The sequence below is a fragment of the Pinus tabuliformis genome, chromosome 2_1 (assembly GCF_031772625.1).
Source record: "Pinus tabuliformis cultivar Carrire ecotype Pingquan chromosome 2_1, CPIR1, whole genome shotgun sequence".
Taxonomy (NCBI): Eukaryota; Viridiplantae; Streptophyta; class Pinopsida; order Pinales; family Pinaceae; genus Pinus; species Pinus tabuliformis.
The window spans coordinates 976,865,172-976,883,168 of record NC_142299.1 but is presented as its reverse complement, the minus strand read 5'-3'; the positions used below and the strand labels follow the sequence as shown (position 1 = coordinate 976,883,168).

Below are 17,997 nucleotides of genomic sequence, written 5' to 3'. Positions count from 1 at the left end.
GATCTTGTTCCTCTACCAAAGGGACGCAAACTTGTTAGATGTAAATGGGTTTACAGAACCAAGTATGGACCAGATGGGAAAGTTGATAAACATAAAGCTCGTCTCGTTGCTAAGGGCTTTTCACAGGTTGAAGGCATTGACTACACTGAAACCTTTTCTCCTGTTGCCAAAATGAACTCTATCCGCCTTGTTCTTTCCCTTGCTGCCTCTTTAAAATGGGAAGTCCATCAGATGGATGTTAAATCTGCCTTCTTGCATGGGGACTTGCAGGAAGAAATCTATATGGAACAACCCATTGGCTTCATACAAACAGACTCCAGCCTTGTTTGTCGACTTAAGAAATCCCTTTATGGCCTCAAGCAAGCTCCTCGGGCTTGGTATGCCAAAATGGATAGCTTTCTTTTAGAATCTGGCTTTTCTAGGTGTCATTCTGACAATACTGTCTACACCAAGAAAGAGGGCAACTCTCTTATCATCCTTGTTCTTTATGTTGATGATCTTATTCTTACTGGTAGTGATCCCAACCTTATAAACCATGTGAAGTCCAGCCTTAAAAAGAAATTTGAAATGACAGACTTAGGACATTTACACTATTTTCTCGGTCTTCAAGTCTTGCAATCCCAAGAGGGTATTTTCCTTTCCCAGTCCAAGTATGCTTGTGATATTCTTCGTCATTTTCACATGGAAGACTGTAAGCCAGCCCCTTCTCCCTTTCAGTCTGGAGTCAAACTTTCAGTCTCTTGTACCTCTCCTGAAGTTGATGCTACCTTATACCGTCAACTTGTCGGAAAACTCCTGTATTTAACCCATACTCGTCCTGATCTTTCCTTTGCTGTTGGCCTTGTTGCGCGTTTTATGCAAAACCCCCGTGAAAGTCATTGGAAAGCAGCTAAAAGAATACTTAGTTATGTTCGAGGTACAGTACAGTTTGGGATTCATTACAGTGCCAAAGCAGATCCTCTGTTAGTTGGTTTCACTGATTCTGATTGGGCTGGTGACCCTGATGATCGGAAGTCTACTGTCGGTTATGTCTTCACTCTTGGTTCAGGACCTATTACATGGGCTTGTAAGAAACAGGCTGCCATTTCTCTTTCGTCAGCAGAAGCAGAGTATCGTGGTGCCGTGGAAGCTAGTAAGGAAGCCTTGTGGCTTCGTCAGATCCTATCAGAGTTTGGCTTTGAGCAGCAGCATTCAACCACACTTTGGTGTGATAATCAAAGTGCCATTCAGCTATGCAAAGATCCAGTCCAGCATCAGCGCAGCAAACACATTGAACTACACATGCACTTCATCAGAAAGCTCATTCATGACCATGTTCTTGAAGTGCAATATTGTCCAACAGATGATCAGGTTGCAGACATCTTCACAAAGGCTCTCACAGAGGCGAAGTTCACTAAACTTCGATATATGCTTGGAGTTCAGGAAGTTGTCACTAAGGGGGGATAGGCTCTAGTGCCTCCTTCCTTCTCCTATTGTGTCATATTTGTAAATCCTTCAATCCTATCCCAAGTTGTTCTTAAGGGGGGATGTTAGGATATTCCGACACATAGGATATAGTTAAGTTCAACTTGGTCTAGTATAGAGTTAGGTTAGAGTTAGGTAAAGTGTGTTTCTTTACCGTTGTACATTTTGTAACTTACAATCCGACGGTCACGATATGTAGTGATCCGACGGTTCACTCTCACCTCGGTATTACCGACACTTGATCCGTGGCTTGACACCCGATTGGTCCATGAGTTCTATTTAAAGCGCATGGAGGGTCATTGTTCGGGTAATCCGTGCATGAGAGAAGCTTATGTAAATTTTCATTCTTTGATTAATAAATTGCCTGTAGTACCCACGTTGGGACAGGCCGTGGACTGTTTCCCTCCTTGCACTCTGAGGGTTTTAACCACGTCAAAAATACTGGTGTATTGATTTGAGATCTGGTTGTGAGCGGTGTCCTTTTGGTATTCTTTCTGTGGAACTTACCCTGTAAATTCCTACAGTAGGGGGTAGCTAGGGAGATGCTGGCCCTAGGAGGGCTGGATCCCGGCCCAAGAGGCCTAAAACTTGAAAACCCAACCTCAATTTGTTTTTTTATTTGCTTCAGATTTGAATTTTGCTGCAAAGTTTCCAATAGCTGGCCCCGCAAAAATTCTAGAGACTAGATTTTAACCTCAAGGGTCTAGATCTAGCTCTATTCCAACTTCTTCTCTTGACTATACCTACAGAAAATGGAGATAAAATACCCAAAACCCCAAATATATAAAAAATCTCAAAACCCCAAAACCCCAATTAACAAAAATAATTTACAAATTTAAATTACAAATCTATTTACAAAAAATTACAAATATACAAGGGTTTTAAAATAAATTTTGAGGAAATTTTCTATGGAGCTTTTATCTTTGATAAATGGTTAAAAACACTTTAGAAACCCAATGCACACTATAGCGTTTGCGAAGTTTAAATCAATCACATAAATATTTGGGATTGAAACAAAGTTGGTTCATGCTCACAATTTGTGAACTTGGAAACCAAGGACTGAGGTACGTGCAAACATTATGTATATATCTCAAGAAAATATGCTAATCATATGGCGAATCAAATCATCTAAGATTAGCCCAAAACTATCAATAGAATGACTTTATCTCCATCTAATGAATTTTTTTTTTTATCATTTACTAGCACAACATAGGAAAACCCGTAGTCAACACATACCACAAATCAACGAACATTAAACACCTTGAGCTGCTCCCCAAAGTCTTTATTATGATAGAAATAAAAGTTCCCAACGGGACAATAGTGTTACATCAATGCTTCAACAACAATTTCTTAGTTAGAAATTAGATGGCTAGAGACTCAAATGACTCTAATTTATAGATAAATCCTCCAAGTGGAAAAATAATGGCTAGTTTGCTTGATCTTTGTCAAAATAATCTCGGTTGTCAAAAAATACTTTATCATCTTTTAATTTTAGCCATTGAATTTTTATTTTTGAGGAATTTTCGAATTTATCATTTAATTCCATTTTTATTAGCTCAAAATTAATTATTTTGAGCTAATTTCTTCAAAAAATTGACTTTGACTTAACCACCAAGGTCCAAGGGTCCAATTTTTCTTGAAATATCCAATATTCCCTTGGTGGAGGACCTCCAAAAATTAATTCTTTTGATACCCACGAATTTTCCACTTGGAGAATTTAATTTTCCTAAGACATTTTAATTTGACTCTAATTAATTAATTTTTTGGCTTAGGATTTAATTATATTTGCCAGAAAAATGAATGAATTGACACTTGAGGGGATTTAATGTTTTTTCACCCTCTAATATATTAACCATGGTATCTAAATATGAGGGATCATGCATTAAAAATATTTTTTACATAAGATTTTTTACAATTGAATCCTCAAAGGGGGAATACTTGTTCAGCTTAGACCCTAAAAAACATGCCCAATCTGCGACACAACATGATTTAGTAGACCAAATGATTTGTAATAAAATAATTTAGCCAACTTGCTTAAATTATTCCCAAACCACTTTTACATAAGGTTCGACTAGAACATTAGGATTTACCTAAGATTTTGACAAAGAATTCCACCTGAGCTTTGGGGTGAGGTTGGAGGGAAAAACTCTGTCGACCATCCATGTTTAAAAACACAAATGAGTCAGTAAGACGAAAAACTTCCTAGAATGAAACTCTCGCCAAAATAATAGACTTACCTAGGTTGTTACATTCATTCATGGTCTTACTAGCATCATTTACATTACATAACTTGCAGAAAGGGTTTATAATGACACATAAACTGCTGATAGATGATCCGATCCTGTTGAAAAAAATTGGTACTTCTGCTTCCTTGGAACTTTGAAAAGAATTGTGCAACAAGGCAGACAAGCAGTGCAAAGGCCTACATCTCGGAGTTCCAAAGGCTGGCTGTGATGGTGACAAACATATTAGAGGTCCGGTTGATTACGCTGTTTGTCGAGGGGTTATCTGATCCCTTGCGTGGGTGGGTGAGGACATACAAGACCACCTCATTGATGGATGCTATTTCTAGGACCCGGTACATGATCAGCGTAGTGCCCAAGACCAGGGCCCCTATACTCACCAGGCCATTGGTTCCACAAGGGAACATAGACACTCTTCAGCGTCAAAGGGAGGTTGGGTGTGGCCAATTGGATGATGAGACTAGGAGAGACCTCCGGAGGTGGAAGCTATGCTTCACGTACCAGGAGCCTTGGGCATTGGGGCACAAGTGCACCAAGGGCAAAGCCCATTACATCGAGGTGTACTCAGATAGTGAGTCGGAGGAGGAGGCCGAGCAGGGGATAGACCAGGGAGATGGAGGTCCACAGGCTATAGGGGGGACTACCACCACCGCCACCTCTACCTTTGGGATGAGGGCCATTCGTCTCTTCTGGGGGCATACTAGCTTTACTTCGAGGAGTTTCAAAGTACTTGACACTTCGGATCAGAGGCACAGTATAGGGGCAATGTGTGTCAGTCTTGGTGGATAGTGGGGCTACCCACAACTTTATTGATGCCCAGATGGTGGAGCGAAGGGGCATACATACAGAGACATTTGAGGGGTTCTCGGTGCTGGTGTCTGGAGACCGGACGATGCAATGCACAAAGTATGTTCCCAACCTGACTCTGACTATGGGGAACTACTCTGTCATTAATCATTCTTTGTAGTTGATGTTCCAAACACCAACGTGGTGTTGGGTGTCCAATGGTTGTACTCGTTGGGGCGGGTCACCACTGATTGGCAGAAGTTGGAGATGGAGTTCACGGGCCCAGATGGGAAGTCGATAGTGCTGAGGGGTATGCATTCCTGCCTGCCCCAGACATTGTCCACTCACCGGATGGAGGCAGACTTGCGGCATGGGGATATAGAGTGGGCAGTGGAGCTTTAGGATTTCAGAGATAGGGACACAGGCACGATCGGTACATCCAAACATACTGGCATTGCTGGAGAGCCATCAAACGGTTTTTGGGGAGATCCCTCCAGGCAGGCCACCAGATTGGGTGTTCGAGCAGACCATTGAGTTGTAGGAGGGGGTTCACGCTGTTATCACTACCTCGTAAAGGCACCCCCAGGCCTACTGGGACGAGATTGAGAAGGCCATCCAAGAGTTGTTGGCGTTAGGGCATATTACGCCTAATACTAGCCCTTTTGCTTCATTAGTGGTATTGGTGAAGAAAAAAGATGGGTGTCTTCATATGTGCATCGACTATCGGGCCTTGAACAAGAAGATGCTGAAGAACTGGTACCCCATATCCCGGATAAACGAACTGATGGATGAACTTAAAGGAGCCAAGTACTTCTCTAAGATAAACTTGTGCTCGAGGTACCATCAGATCAGGGTGGGTGAGCAAGATATTCTGAAGACGGCATTCAGATGCCATTATGGACACTTTGAGTCTCTGCTGATGCCTTTCAGACTCACCAATGCCCCCTCCACATTTCAGTCTTGCATGAACCACGTGTTCCGCAAGCATCTGCGCAGGTTCGTCTTGGTGTTCTTTGATGACATACTTATCTACAACAGGACATAGGAGGAGCACCTGCAACGCTTGGAACATGTCTTGAGCATCTTAGAGGAACAACAATTCTATGCCAAGATGTCCAAGTGAGAATTTGGGTTGACCAAGATGTTATACTTTGGGCACATGATAGGGGAGGAAGGAGTCAGATTACACCAAGAGAAGATACGCACCATCCTTGATTGATGCACACCCAAGAACATGACAGAGCTAAGGGGATTCCTAGGGATATGCACATATTACAGGCGCTTTGTGAGGGGATTTTCTTAGTTGCCCGCACCCTGTTGATTTGGGGTAGCATCAGATGTGCTCTAGCCACGAAATTTGGTGGAGAGGTTGGGGCACATGACATCTCCAATACCCAGAAAGGATTTGAGCAGATTCTAAACAGTTCAGGAGATATTAAAATAATTAATATTTTTAATGGAGACCCTAAGTATTAATATGAAACTGTTTTAGAATGGTCCAAAAGACATGGATCAAGCTAGATCTAATCTTAACCGTTGATTAGGGACTTAATCTCGGCCGTTGATTTGTCAATGAGGAAAGTATAAGAGGAGGCTTGGGGGTCACTTGGAGAACACACTGAGGGAGACCAGTCAGTTCAATTTTTGTAGCGGGGTTTGCTGAGAAATTGAACCAGTGGTCTGGAGAGCAGTTAGGAGGCAGCAAGTATGGAACAGAGAGACGAGAGATCAGTGTAGAGGTAGAAGAGAGCAGACGCAAAGCCAGAGGAAGCCATGCAGAGGTAGTAGAGACTGTGCAGAACCAAAAGGGCCTATGTCATCCACGCAGAGGCTGTAGGAGTGACACAGAAGGCCAGAGAGATCTGCGCATAACTGCAGTAGGCTGACACAAAGGGTTTCAGGCTGACGCAGAGGGTTTCATGAGAAGTGCTAGAAATTTGTCTATCTGTGGGTAAGCCAGTTTGGCACCCTGTTGTACCATAAAATTGCTGAATAATAAAATCCTCCCTTGCTGCACCGGTTTTCCCACATTGGGTTTTTCCGAGGACATTAGTCCAAAATAATTGTCAATGTGTGCATATGTTTGTTTATGTATTACGGTGTGATATCTGCAACAATATTTTTTTTTTTAAATGTTTGTTGAAGTAATTTCATGAATAACTTATGATGAAATAAGTAGGAAAAGTAAATTAGTTGCTGCAGTGATAGAATTTTCACACACCCCTTACAAACCTCACGAAGAAGGGGACATTCAACTGGTTAGATGCATCACAGGAGACCTTTAAGCGTCTTAAGGTGGTCATGAGCACTTACTTGGTTCTGGCATTATTGGATTTTACTTAGCCCTTTGTATTGGAATGTGACACATCGGGGGAGGGCATTGGAGCAGTGCTGATGGAGGGGGGCCATCCCATAGCTTATGAGAGCCGAAAGCTCTAGGACTATGAGTGGCTGTACTCTATCTACAACAAGGAGATGCTAGCCATGATGCATGTGCTAGCGAAGTTTTGGCAGTACCTGGTGGGCAACAGATTCAAAGTGAAGACTGACCACAACAATCTTCGCTTTTTCCTAGAGCAGGGGGAGCTACAGGAGAGACAATAGAAGTGGATCAGCAAGATCCAAGCGCATGACTTCGAGATAAAATATGTCAAGGGCAAACATAACATAGTGGCGGATGCATTGTCCAGGAGGCCGACGACTCTACCTCTGATGGACATCATTAAGATTGGAAGGCTCAACTTTTGGTTGAGTATTCCAAGGATAGGCAGGCTTGCAAGATACTGGATGGTACATTCGGGGACGACTAATACCGGGTGATGGATAATGTGATATATTATAAGGACATGATCTACTTAGTGCCAGGGTCTCAACTCAAAGAGAGGATTATGCAGGCGGCTCATGATTCACCCTTAGCAGGACACCCCGGATTCCTCAAGACTTATAGGGCTATCAGGGAGCGTTTTTCTTGGAGGGGTCTCAAGGGAGACGTGTTGAGGCATGTATAAGAGTGCGCGGCTTTTTAGATAAACAAAGGGGAACCATCACTCCTTGCAGGACTACTTTAGCTGCTTCCCATCCCAGAGAGGAAATGGGAGAGCGTGTCCATGGATTTCATCACAAGCCTTCTGATTGCACAGGGGTGGGCCTGCATTTATGTAGTGGTGGATAGGTTAACCAAGTTTGCCCATTTTTTCGCCATTCCATCAAGATCTTCGGCCTCTTAGGTTGTAGAGTTGTTCTTCAGGGAGGTATTCAGGGTGCATGGTCTCCTAAAGACCATAGTCAGTGATCGTGACAGCAGGTTCATGGGGGCATTTTGGTAGGAGCTGTTTAGGTTGGTGCGGACAAAGCTTAATCCCAGTACTAGCTATCACCCTCAGATGGATGGGTAGTCAGAGATTGTGAATACGTGGCTAGAGGGGTACTTGCGTAATTATGTGACCGAGCAACAGAGAGCGTGGTTGAAGTGGTTGCACCTTGGAGAGTTTTGCTACAACACCGCCTACCACATGTTGATTGGTATGTCACCCTTTCGAGCCCTTTATGGTTATGATGCACTTTCATTTTTTGACATGATTTTTGGAGATAGTAGGGCCCCAAGGGCAAAGCACTGGGTCCAAGAGAGCCAAGATATTCTCAAGGCTCTCAAGGACAACTTGCAGGTGGCACAAAATCAACAAAAAACGAATGCTGATAGGCACAGGGTTAAGAGGCAGTTCGAGGTGTGAGACATGGTCTACTTGCATCTCCAACATATTGGCAGTTCTCACTAAAGCAGAAGGTGGCCGAAAAGCTTAAGCCCCGGTTCTATGGGCCATACAGAGTGAGAAGATGAGTTGGGGAGGTGGCATATGAGTTGGAGCTTCCGCTAGGAAGCAAAGTGTATAACATTTTCCACGTTTCACGCTTGTAACTTGGAAAACAAATGACAGTCACCATGGAGTCCCCACCATTGGATGATGAGGGGCATCTAGAGCTGGTGCCAAAGGCCATTTTGGAGACAAGGGAAAGGAAGCTCAGGACAAGAGTTGTCGAAGAGTTTTTGGTCAAGTGGAAAGACCTTCTTGAGGAGGATGCTGCATGGGAAGGTGAGCAGGTGTTACAACATCCAATGCTGAAATTGCTTGAGGACAAGCAAATTTTGGTAGGGAGGGATTGTAATATCCCCAATTTTCCAAGTATTGAGGAGGGTCACCAATATTGACTCAATTTTGGCATTAGCATGCATTTTTGGAAGTTCGACTTAGGAGATGGGAAAAAATTAAAATTTTGGTGGATGTGGGGGTCACCCACAAGGAATACGCACCCCTTGGAGGAGTACGCACTTGGGAGAGAGAGAGAATGAGGGAAAATTCAGGCTAGTGGAGTTTGGGCCCCACCAAGGGGAAATTGAGGCAGCAAGCTTAAATAGGAGGTGAGGGCCATTGTTTGGGGCTTTTTGTCAATTTTACATCTGAACTCAACCGTTTGCTTGAGCTGTTCAGCCAAGTGAACAAGTGTTGCTTAGCACAAGGAGATTTCCAGGCGGAGATCTCAGCTCTTACTTCGGTGGACTTAGAGTGCCACCCTAGGGGAGTCACTTGATACTTTTGGAGTCATTCTGGAGCAGGGGATAAGGGGTTGCTTCCACTTCTGCACAACACATGGATGCTGGAGGAAAATTCGTGCCACTTGAGGGGACCATCTGTGGAGCAGTTCCTTTGCTGGGAATTTCAGGGCTGCCTTGGAGCATCCATTGTGGGAGATTTGTGATGATTTGGAGGCCGGGCATTGAGAGAAATTTCTGGGCCAAATACTGGCATTTTAGGGCCTGCACAGTTTCTGGCAGAGGCACACGTGGCATAAGAGCAGCATAATTTGTGGGCTTGGTGGCTGGAGAAATTAAGGGAGAATTTGTGGGGAATTTGCAGACAATTTTGGGAGTTTTTTTCCGGAGGATTGAAGGAGTAGCAGCAGCAATTTCTAGACAGTGCATTCAGCCAGTTGAACTAGAAATTCACACTTTTTGTGGGTTTTCCAGTGGTGGGGTTTGGAACCAATTCCTTTCTGAGTCCTGTGGGGAAAATTTAGTGGAGATACCAGCTGCATTTTCAGAGGATTCAGCCAGTTGAACTGGAAATTCACACTTTTTGTGGGTTTTCCGGTGGTGGGGTTTGGAACCAATTCCTTTCTGAGTCCTGTGGGGAAAATTTAGTGGAGATACCAGCTGCATTTTCAGAGGATTCCGAGCATTGGGGTGGCAGAAAACTCCATTTCTATTTTGCAGTAGTGGCAGAGAATTCCTGGGTTAGCACAGAATTTTGTGGGCATCTTCCATGGAGCTGGAACAATCATTCTACCACCTGGGTTTTGCTTTACCTTGCTGTGGCAAGCCCAGGTTCATTTCTTCTCATCTGCATTGTACTCTTGTGCCCAAATTCTTAATAAAGAAGTAAATTTTAGTGCTTCTAATTGTGTGACTGGTTGTGCATGTGTGAAATTGCAATTTTTTTTACTGTTTCAAGTTACATGCTTCTGTTATTTACTGTCAATTCCAATTAGGAATATTACAATTGTTCAATTATTTCTGAGTGTTTTTAGAAGAATTATTTCAATTGGTAATTTTGCCAAATGACCTCAACTAGAATGGAGCAACTATTTTCTATATATCTATTGATGAAATTTGATTAAACACCAACATAGAATATTAACCATTAGGTTCTCCTGATGATGTTTGATGCTTTGATTTCAGGCTTGTATATGGTTTAGATTACAAGGGTAATCTTTGTGGAAACAAAAATTCTAAACCAGATCTCCGTGAATTGCAAGTGAGATATTGGCAGAATCCGAACCAGGTTTACCAAAGTGGGCTTAGGAAGAGCCCCATCAACTTAATTGAAGCAAGGAGCATATGCTTGAAAAGATGTCCAACTCCTTCAGATGATTCTCTTACTTGGGTCTGTGACTATCCTGAAGGGTCTATTACGCTCACACTTGATGAGTGGGTTGGAAGAAACTATAACTACTATGAGTTTTTAAGTAGTGACCAAAAGAACTCCTCTCTTCAACTTCAAGGCCCATGCTATCCTGTTCTTTTTCCTACTACAAATGGTTTGTACTCCAGTTTCTTTTGCAATAAAAATTGTTATCTTTTGTGTTGGAATTTTTGGTTAGCACATGAAACACTGGATGCTTATTAATTGCAAATCTATCGTTGTAGTTGATCATCGGTGCCTCTCTATATCTGTGATTCCTTTGACAAGTAATTCCACCACTTAAAATTATGGATAGTTCATTTCTGTGTATTTCGTAGTAGCATTTGTTCAACTTCGTAAGAGTTTACTTGTTGAAGATGAGATAATTTCAGGAATAGAAGGATTTGGCTGAATAGGCTGAAAAGAAAAATAATGGGACATGCAGGGCAATATATATGCCATACATGTACTAAAACATTTTTCTTTGATTGGGTCATTTTAATTTGATTGATGCTGTTCTATGTTTGGCTATTATTTTCCAGTATTTTGGAGCTGCCAGTTTGCTGCCCATGCCTCAAATGTGTCACTGCAGCACTGGAAAGGTATGGGTGGTGTGGACATTGATGAAGGGGATATCATAGTCAAAGCTATCCATTCTGCTCTCAATGCTCCTTCTGCAATTCTGAAGGTGCATTATGAATTTTAAGAAGTTTAATCTCCATTTTAAGAGTGCTGTAGCCATGAATTTCTTTTTACAAATCTTTTTCATTGGCAAATTTGTACACGGTAAGCTGATTTCTGTACTACTAGTACATTAGTTGTATAGAGTACTATTTCTTATTTCCTGTTGTGTTTTTGAGCTTCACAAAACCCAAGGTAGATAACGTAATATTCAGCAAATAATAATCTGTACTAATGTTCAATCTAAGATAGTAGGGAAACATTCATCACCAAAATAGTACAAGAATCAACAATGGAATATGTTTTTCTTGGGACTAACCCTTTTAAGAAGCCATAATATTGACATCTAGGATGATTGCAAATGATGATTAAGTGAACACAGGTAGCTTCGTCACCTTAACCCTCAACCTTTATGTACTAAGAATATGACTAGAAATTTAGAATTAGGATGATTGTGGATGAAAATTAAGTGAACATGTCCTCCTCACTTCAACCATTGACTATTGAGCTAATGCTCGTTTCAGTGCAAAAGTGCCATCTTTTCATTACAGAATCATGGAACATGGCTATTATTAAGAGACAAAATTAAATAGTAGGTAGGGTTTGGGCTCATGATGAATGTAGTTAATGGCTGTTCCCCTTGCCTTTTTCTCTTTCAAAGTTAGCTAAACACCAATTATTATTCTTATAGGATTGAATTAGCTTGCCATATGTTTCACTCAAGAATCAGTTTTTATGTGTTTTTTTCTTGTTAGTCGAGAATGCATTCATGTGCTTATCCCTTAAAAAGGTTGTACAAACATGGCTGATCTTTTGTACACAACTTGTTTTTCAGAAGCTCTATATCCTCAAAAAATTGTCCCGTCTTTGTAAAAGACAGTGAACAATTTATCAAAGAAGGTGATGTAGATTAAGTTCCTTAAATACGGAAGAATAGAGTATTGATACACATGGGAAAGGAAATTATTCTTTCTGGAAATGTTGTGCTTAGTTAAGATGATGCTTGTAATTTGCACACATTTCTCTCTTTAGAAAGATCCTCAATGTAAGTTTGACAATTGGTGCTGGTTTGTTTTATTTGATGGATTGTGTAGTCATGCCAAATTTATGCTTTCTACTTGTGGGTTGCTTTTGATTATGGATATGGAGATCCATAGACTAACATTCACCTTGAGATTGATATTGTCATAGATGAGTTCTCTCCTTTCCCCCCTTCCTTTCACATAAAGCAGATCTTTGTTATTAACCATCCCACTCTTAGTTTCCTCATAGTGTTCTTCATGGAGTGAACTAAATAAATAACAGTCTTCTGAAGTTTAGTTGCTATATTTGGTATATAACTTAGATGTCTTCAAACAAATGCATATTTGAATCTGTTTTATATGTGTTACTAGCCACTAAATCCCGTCATTATCGTTCTTACAACTTTGAATAAGCCCATAATTAACCTTGCGATAGTTGAAATTAAAAGAAAAGAGATAAATTGTTGAGAAAATAGGTCAACTTACATAGAGAAGTGTGATGTAGGCCCTGTTACCCCTCATAGCAGCAAGGTTATATACATATCATTGCAACATTTTTCACCACCATTGTAAGTCCAAGGTCACAAGACAAAAGCCATGTAACAACATTACAAGGCTATGTATGAGGCATCCTAGACCTTGTGTCTTGTTGTTTTGGTCGGACCATGGTTTGTTTCTTGAAGTTGATCTCTAACTCCTTTCATCCTGTATAGGATTGGAGGGCCTTAGTTGGGCTTACTTTAAGACTCATGGTTTTGTGGGAGGCAACTTTTGTAGGGGTGATCACCTGTGTGTAAGCTAGTCCAGCCTGCGTCAAGGTGCACCTATGTCTTACTGCATGGTTATGAGTCTATAGAGTATGTAGGTGGCCTATGATTTGGTGTGGTATCTCTTAGATAGTTCTCATGCATGTTACTGTCATATTGACAACTTTCACAATTCTTGAGGTAGTTCACATTTCCCTATGCAAGTGGTCAGGGATGTCAAAAAGTCAACTTGGTCTCAGTTTGTTCAGCTTGGTGAGTTGGTTGCTTGCCGTATAAATTTTTTCTAAGCAGTGAAGGCAATGGCAAGTTACAACTGGTCAAAGGTGGTCAAATAGGTCTTATAGGTTACAGGTGGCTGAACAAGTTCAGTGTTGGGCAGTTTGGCACATACATTATGTCAGAAGTGATTTCTTCCACCACTGTGCACAAGATATTCACTTTGTGTTGGTTTCGGTGGTGAAACATATTCACCCTACCTCATCAATAGGAGGGATCATTCAGATTCTTCACAGGTGCTCAGTGTTGAAGGAAGATATATATTTTGCTAGAACTAGTGGAGGTCGAGTTCATGCCTCGAGGAGGCCATGTGCTCTTTTGGTGGAGGCCAAATATATTGTGAAGATCGAATTTGTATGAGGACGTGTGCATTGATATGGAGCAACATCATTTAATTAGCCAAATCGTGACATTTGCCGAGTTATTCACAGGTTTCAGAAATCAAATTATTGCATCTTAAATGAGTTGTCTAGCATGTAATTTCATGATCAATATTAAACAAATAATTGGTTAAGTATTGCTATTTATTTAGGAATTTTGTGGAGTATATTTGCTGAAGTTAGGGTTATATCTTATTGCATTCAAAATGTTTGATAAATGACTAACCCATAAATGCTTCTTGTAACTTGTTATTTCCATGCAAAGTGTTTGAAGAAAAGTTTACACACAAAGTGTGTGTCAAAATGCCTGAAAGAGAATTTTGAAACTTTTTGCAAGTTCGTTAGACTATTTTAGTAAGGGACATTTCACCTGACAACCTACTAGATGGGAACACATAAGGCAGGGATACACTGTCACCATGGCCCAAGCCCTTGCTATTTATGCCAAACACACCATTAATGGCCAAGGGAGGAGTACCAAAATGACCTCCATGTAACTCCACAATAAAATCAATGCTTTATATGGAGTCATCTAGGGTGGAGCTCTTCGCTTATATGAGTTGTCTAATTGTAAAACGTGTCACTGTAGTAGCTAAAAACCTAGGAAACCGGATTCGTTCAAAACCATAGACGAATTGCGAATCGGTCGAATCGGACACGATTCTATGCCGATTCGTGTCAGAATTGCAGGGCACGTCGTGTCCTATTGTGGCACGTCGTGTCCAGTGACGTGCCCGAATTTATGAATCGTGTCTTGATTCCGAATAGCGAGTCTTGGTTTTGCGATTCGTTTTGAGGGTTTGCGATTCGTTTTGACGGGTTCGGAACACCTGCAGGCTGCAACGTTAAAAAGGGGCGAGTCTCAGCTCATTCACTCATTCTTTGTTGCTGTGAGGAGCGGACCGCCCAACGTCTAGTCCACCCAACGTCAGGCATCGTTAAACTTCAGGTTGAGGTAAGTAGGCACAACCTTCCAGTTGATACGATTTGCAAATGCCAAAAATCAAAAACCCGTGTCGGCGTGTGGTTGTAAACCCGTGTGATTGTATGAGCACTGTGGCGTTGCCACTAGCATTGCGTGCTGAGATATGAGGAAAAGCTCTGATCGGTCTTTGTTCCAACTGTATGCACCTCCCACATAACTGTTTCGAGATTCCTGTGCTCGGTCGGGGGTGCCTGCTAGGTAATAATAGCACATGTGCAGTCTGGGTAAAAACATAACTGTTAATGCTTGATTGTGGTATATCGTATACCAAATGGGTATCTGCTTTTCAAGTTGGTTCCACTGGTCCTTTAAAAGTGGCACTTGTGTAACCTACGCGATTATCGGTGAACTGTCACGGGCCTTTTCTTGTATAAAAGAAGCCCACAATTGCTCCTTGGATCAAAAACTTCTACAACGGTGCCCACCATGAACAAATTTAAACAGTTTAAATTTCAATACAATAGTGATTCCAAGGTCAAGCCTTGCACAACTCCTAATCATGAAGAAGTATAGTCATAAGGTGCTGCCGCACTGTTTGAAAAACCATGAACTGAACATATTGAAGTTGTTTACATTAATGGCATCATTGGCATGTCTTACAGCTTCAAAAAATTGTAGGTAGTGATGAGTATTATGTCTGCACATTAGGAAAAGAACGTATTAGTCCATATATAGATAAGTAAATAACCTGTGGCTGTAGGCTGTCATCAATGAACTAAGCTAAGCATGCCCATAACTCAGTCAAATCCCAGTCCACTCAAATATAACAAGTTATATATATATGTATATAAATTTAGGTAAATAGTTTCGTAATACAGCAGTTTGTTCATTTTTACAGCAGTTTGTTCATTTTTTTTACAGGTTGAGGTAACATGGCTCAATCAAAGGCAGCAAGGAAGGGCAAGAATGTCATGGGTAGAGATGCTCTTCCTCCCCCAATATCATCAGAGTCTGCTGCAAGTAATGTTGAGGGAAGAGGACATAAAGACAATGAAAAATATCCATTGTGGAAATATGTCACAAGAGAGGATGGGCCAAACAGCAAGGGAAAGGGAGGAGGCAATGTGCAATGGAAATGCAACTTTTGTAACATTTCTTTCAAAAGCACATATCACCGTGTGAAATCACATTTGTTGGCTATACCTGGTTGTGGGATTGGATCTTGTAAAGTTATTACTTCACAAAAGAGAAAAGAATTGGAAAAGGAGGCCAATGTTGGTATGGAACATGTGGCACTGGCTTCAAAATCAAAAGCACCCAAGGGAAAGAATGAAGACCCCCTTCCATTTTTGAGGAAAGCCACCACCAAATTTCCATTTGAGAGTTCTACTTCTACTGGGGGACAAGCATTAAAAAGAAGATCACTTGGTCCAATGGACAGGATTTTCCAAAAAGAGAGATGGGAAGAGCTTGATCTCACCATTGCCTTCTTCTTCTATCAAAACTTCATATCATTTAATGTTGCACGTTCACCTTTATTTGTTGAGATGTGCCGAGCTCTAACTCAAGGGGCTCCAGCAGGGTATGTGCCTCCTGGGTCAGAGAAGCTGAGAACCACATTGTTGACGAAGGCAAAAAAAGAGGTGCAAAAAATGCTCGAGCCTATTATGGCATCATGGCCAACATCTGGGGTTAGCATTGTTTCTGATGGATGGACAGATCCAGCACGACACCCAATCATCAACTTCATGGTGTCTTCCTTGAATGGTCCAGTTTTCCTGAAAGCAGTGGATACACTTGGCGAATACAAGGATGCACAATTTATGGGTGAGTTATTTATTAGAGTTGTTGAAGAGGTAGGTGTTGATTCTTGTGTGCAAATCATTACAGATAATGCACCTGTTTGCAAGGCGGCTGGGATGATTGTGGAAGCTAAATATCCACAAGTGTTTTGGACACCTTGCATTGTCCATTCATTGAACTTAGCACTGAAATCCATTGCTTCTAATGTGCTTTGGATTGGAAGCATTATTGAGGATGCAAGACATATCCGTAACTTTGTGCAAAATCATACAAATGCCCTCACTATCTACAAGGAGTACAACAATCTATCATTGTTGAAGATTGCTGATACACGGTTTGCATCTTCATTCATGATGTTGAAGAGGTTGAGGGAGGTCAAGACTGCTCTTGGGTCCATGGTTATTTCTGAGTTTTGGTCTTTTTGGAGAAAGACAGATCAGGCAGCCTCTAAAAGAGTGAAGGACACGGTACTAGATGATGCTTGGTGGGAGAGGGTAGATCTAATTATTCGGATCATGGACCCTATCATCTCTTTGCTTCGAGTTGCAGATACAGACAAACCCATCCTAGGAGAGGTTTATGAGGGATGGGATTCCATGATTGAGTCTGTGAGGAGCATTATTCTACAGAGTTAGTGCCCCCAGTATGAGACATCACCAGAGGCCTTCTGCGATACCATACATGATATTCTTGTCCGCAGATGGGACAAGAATTGTACACCTTGACATTGTTTGGCTCACTCATTGAACCCCAAATACTACAGCCATGAGTGGCTGAATGGTGGACCTTCCCGCAGATTCCCTCCTCACATGGATGGTGAAATCTCACAGGGGAGGAAAGAGGCATTGAAGCGGATTTATCAGGATAGTGCATTGCTTGCTGAGGTGGAGGATGCCTTTGCAGAGTTTTCCACTGGCACTGGTCGATTTGGAGGTTATGATGTGATTAGAGACAAGGGGCTTAAGAAGCCCTACTCTTGGTGGGCAAATCATGGGGCAACAAGCCCTCCTCTTCAGCAGTTAGCCATGAGGCTCCTCTCTCAGGTGACTTCATCCTCTTGTTGCGAGAGGAATTGGAGCACATATGGGAATTTGCATACTGTGAAGAAGAGCATGCTTGAGCAGTCCAGGGCAGAGACAATGGTGTATGTGCACACCAACCTTCATCTTATTTACAGGCAGAGGGAAGAGTGGTTGAGGGGAAAGACAAAGATGTGGGATGTCTTTCCTGATGATATGGGTCTGGACACCTTGTTGAGTTGGCATTGGCCAACATGGATCTCGGTGATCCAGTGCTAGACCCTATTAGTTTTGATGACTTAGAGGGGTCAACCTCCATACCAGCAGATGCAGAGGCGACTATGGATACAGGGGAGGAGGAGGATGCAGAGGAGAGCAGTGGGGACCATGATGATGGGGACAGTGATGCTGATTCTGATGCTGATTGATGCCTTGAGGCTTGTATACCTATAGTTGTTTTATATTTTCTATTTCTATTTGCCATTGGCATTGCACCAACACTACCTATGTAACAGATTTTAATTTGATGACTTAATGAGAAAACTACAGTTGTCAGTGTGTTTATCTTACTATCTTGTAGTTGTAAGTTGTCTTTCAGTTATGAATTATGAATCATGATTTAAATTTTTAATAGATTTATCATTTATGTGACTAGTACCACTGACATTTATTTG

At 41.7% G+C, this 17,997-nt stretch overlaps 1 protein-coding gene across 1 annotated transcript in view; it reads left to right on the top strand.

The window, feature by feature from the left end:
- LOC149203901 (choline transporter protein 1-like) overlaps positions 1 to 17,997 on the top strand; it is a 335,506-nt gene that overhangs the window by 53,768 nt on the left and 263,741 nt on the right. The window contains exons 2-3 of the mRNA XM_089403603.1: positions 10,228 to 10,586; positions 10,993 to 11,138. Coding sequence (XP_089259729.1) covers positions 10,228 to 10,586; positions 10,993 to 11,138 — 505 coding nt within the window. The remainder of the gene's footprint in view (positions 1 to 10,227; positions 10,587 to 10,992; positions 11,139 to 17,997) is intronic.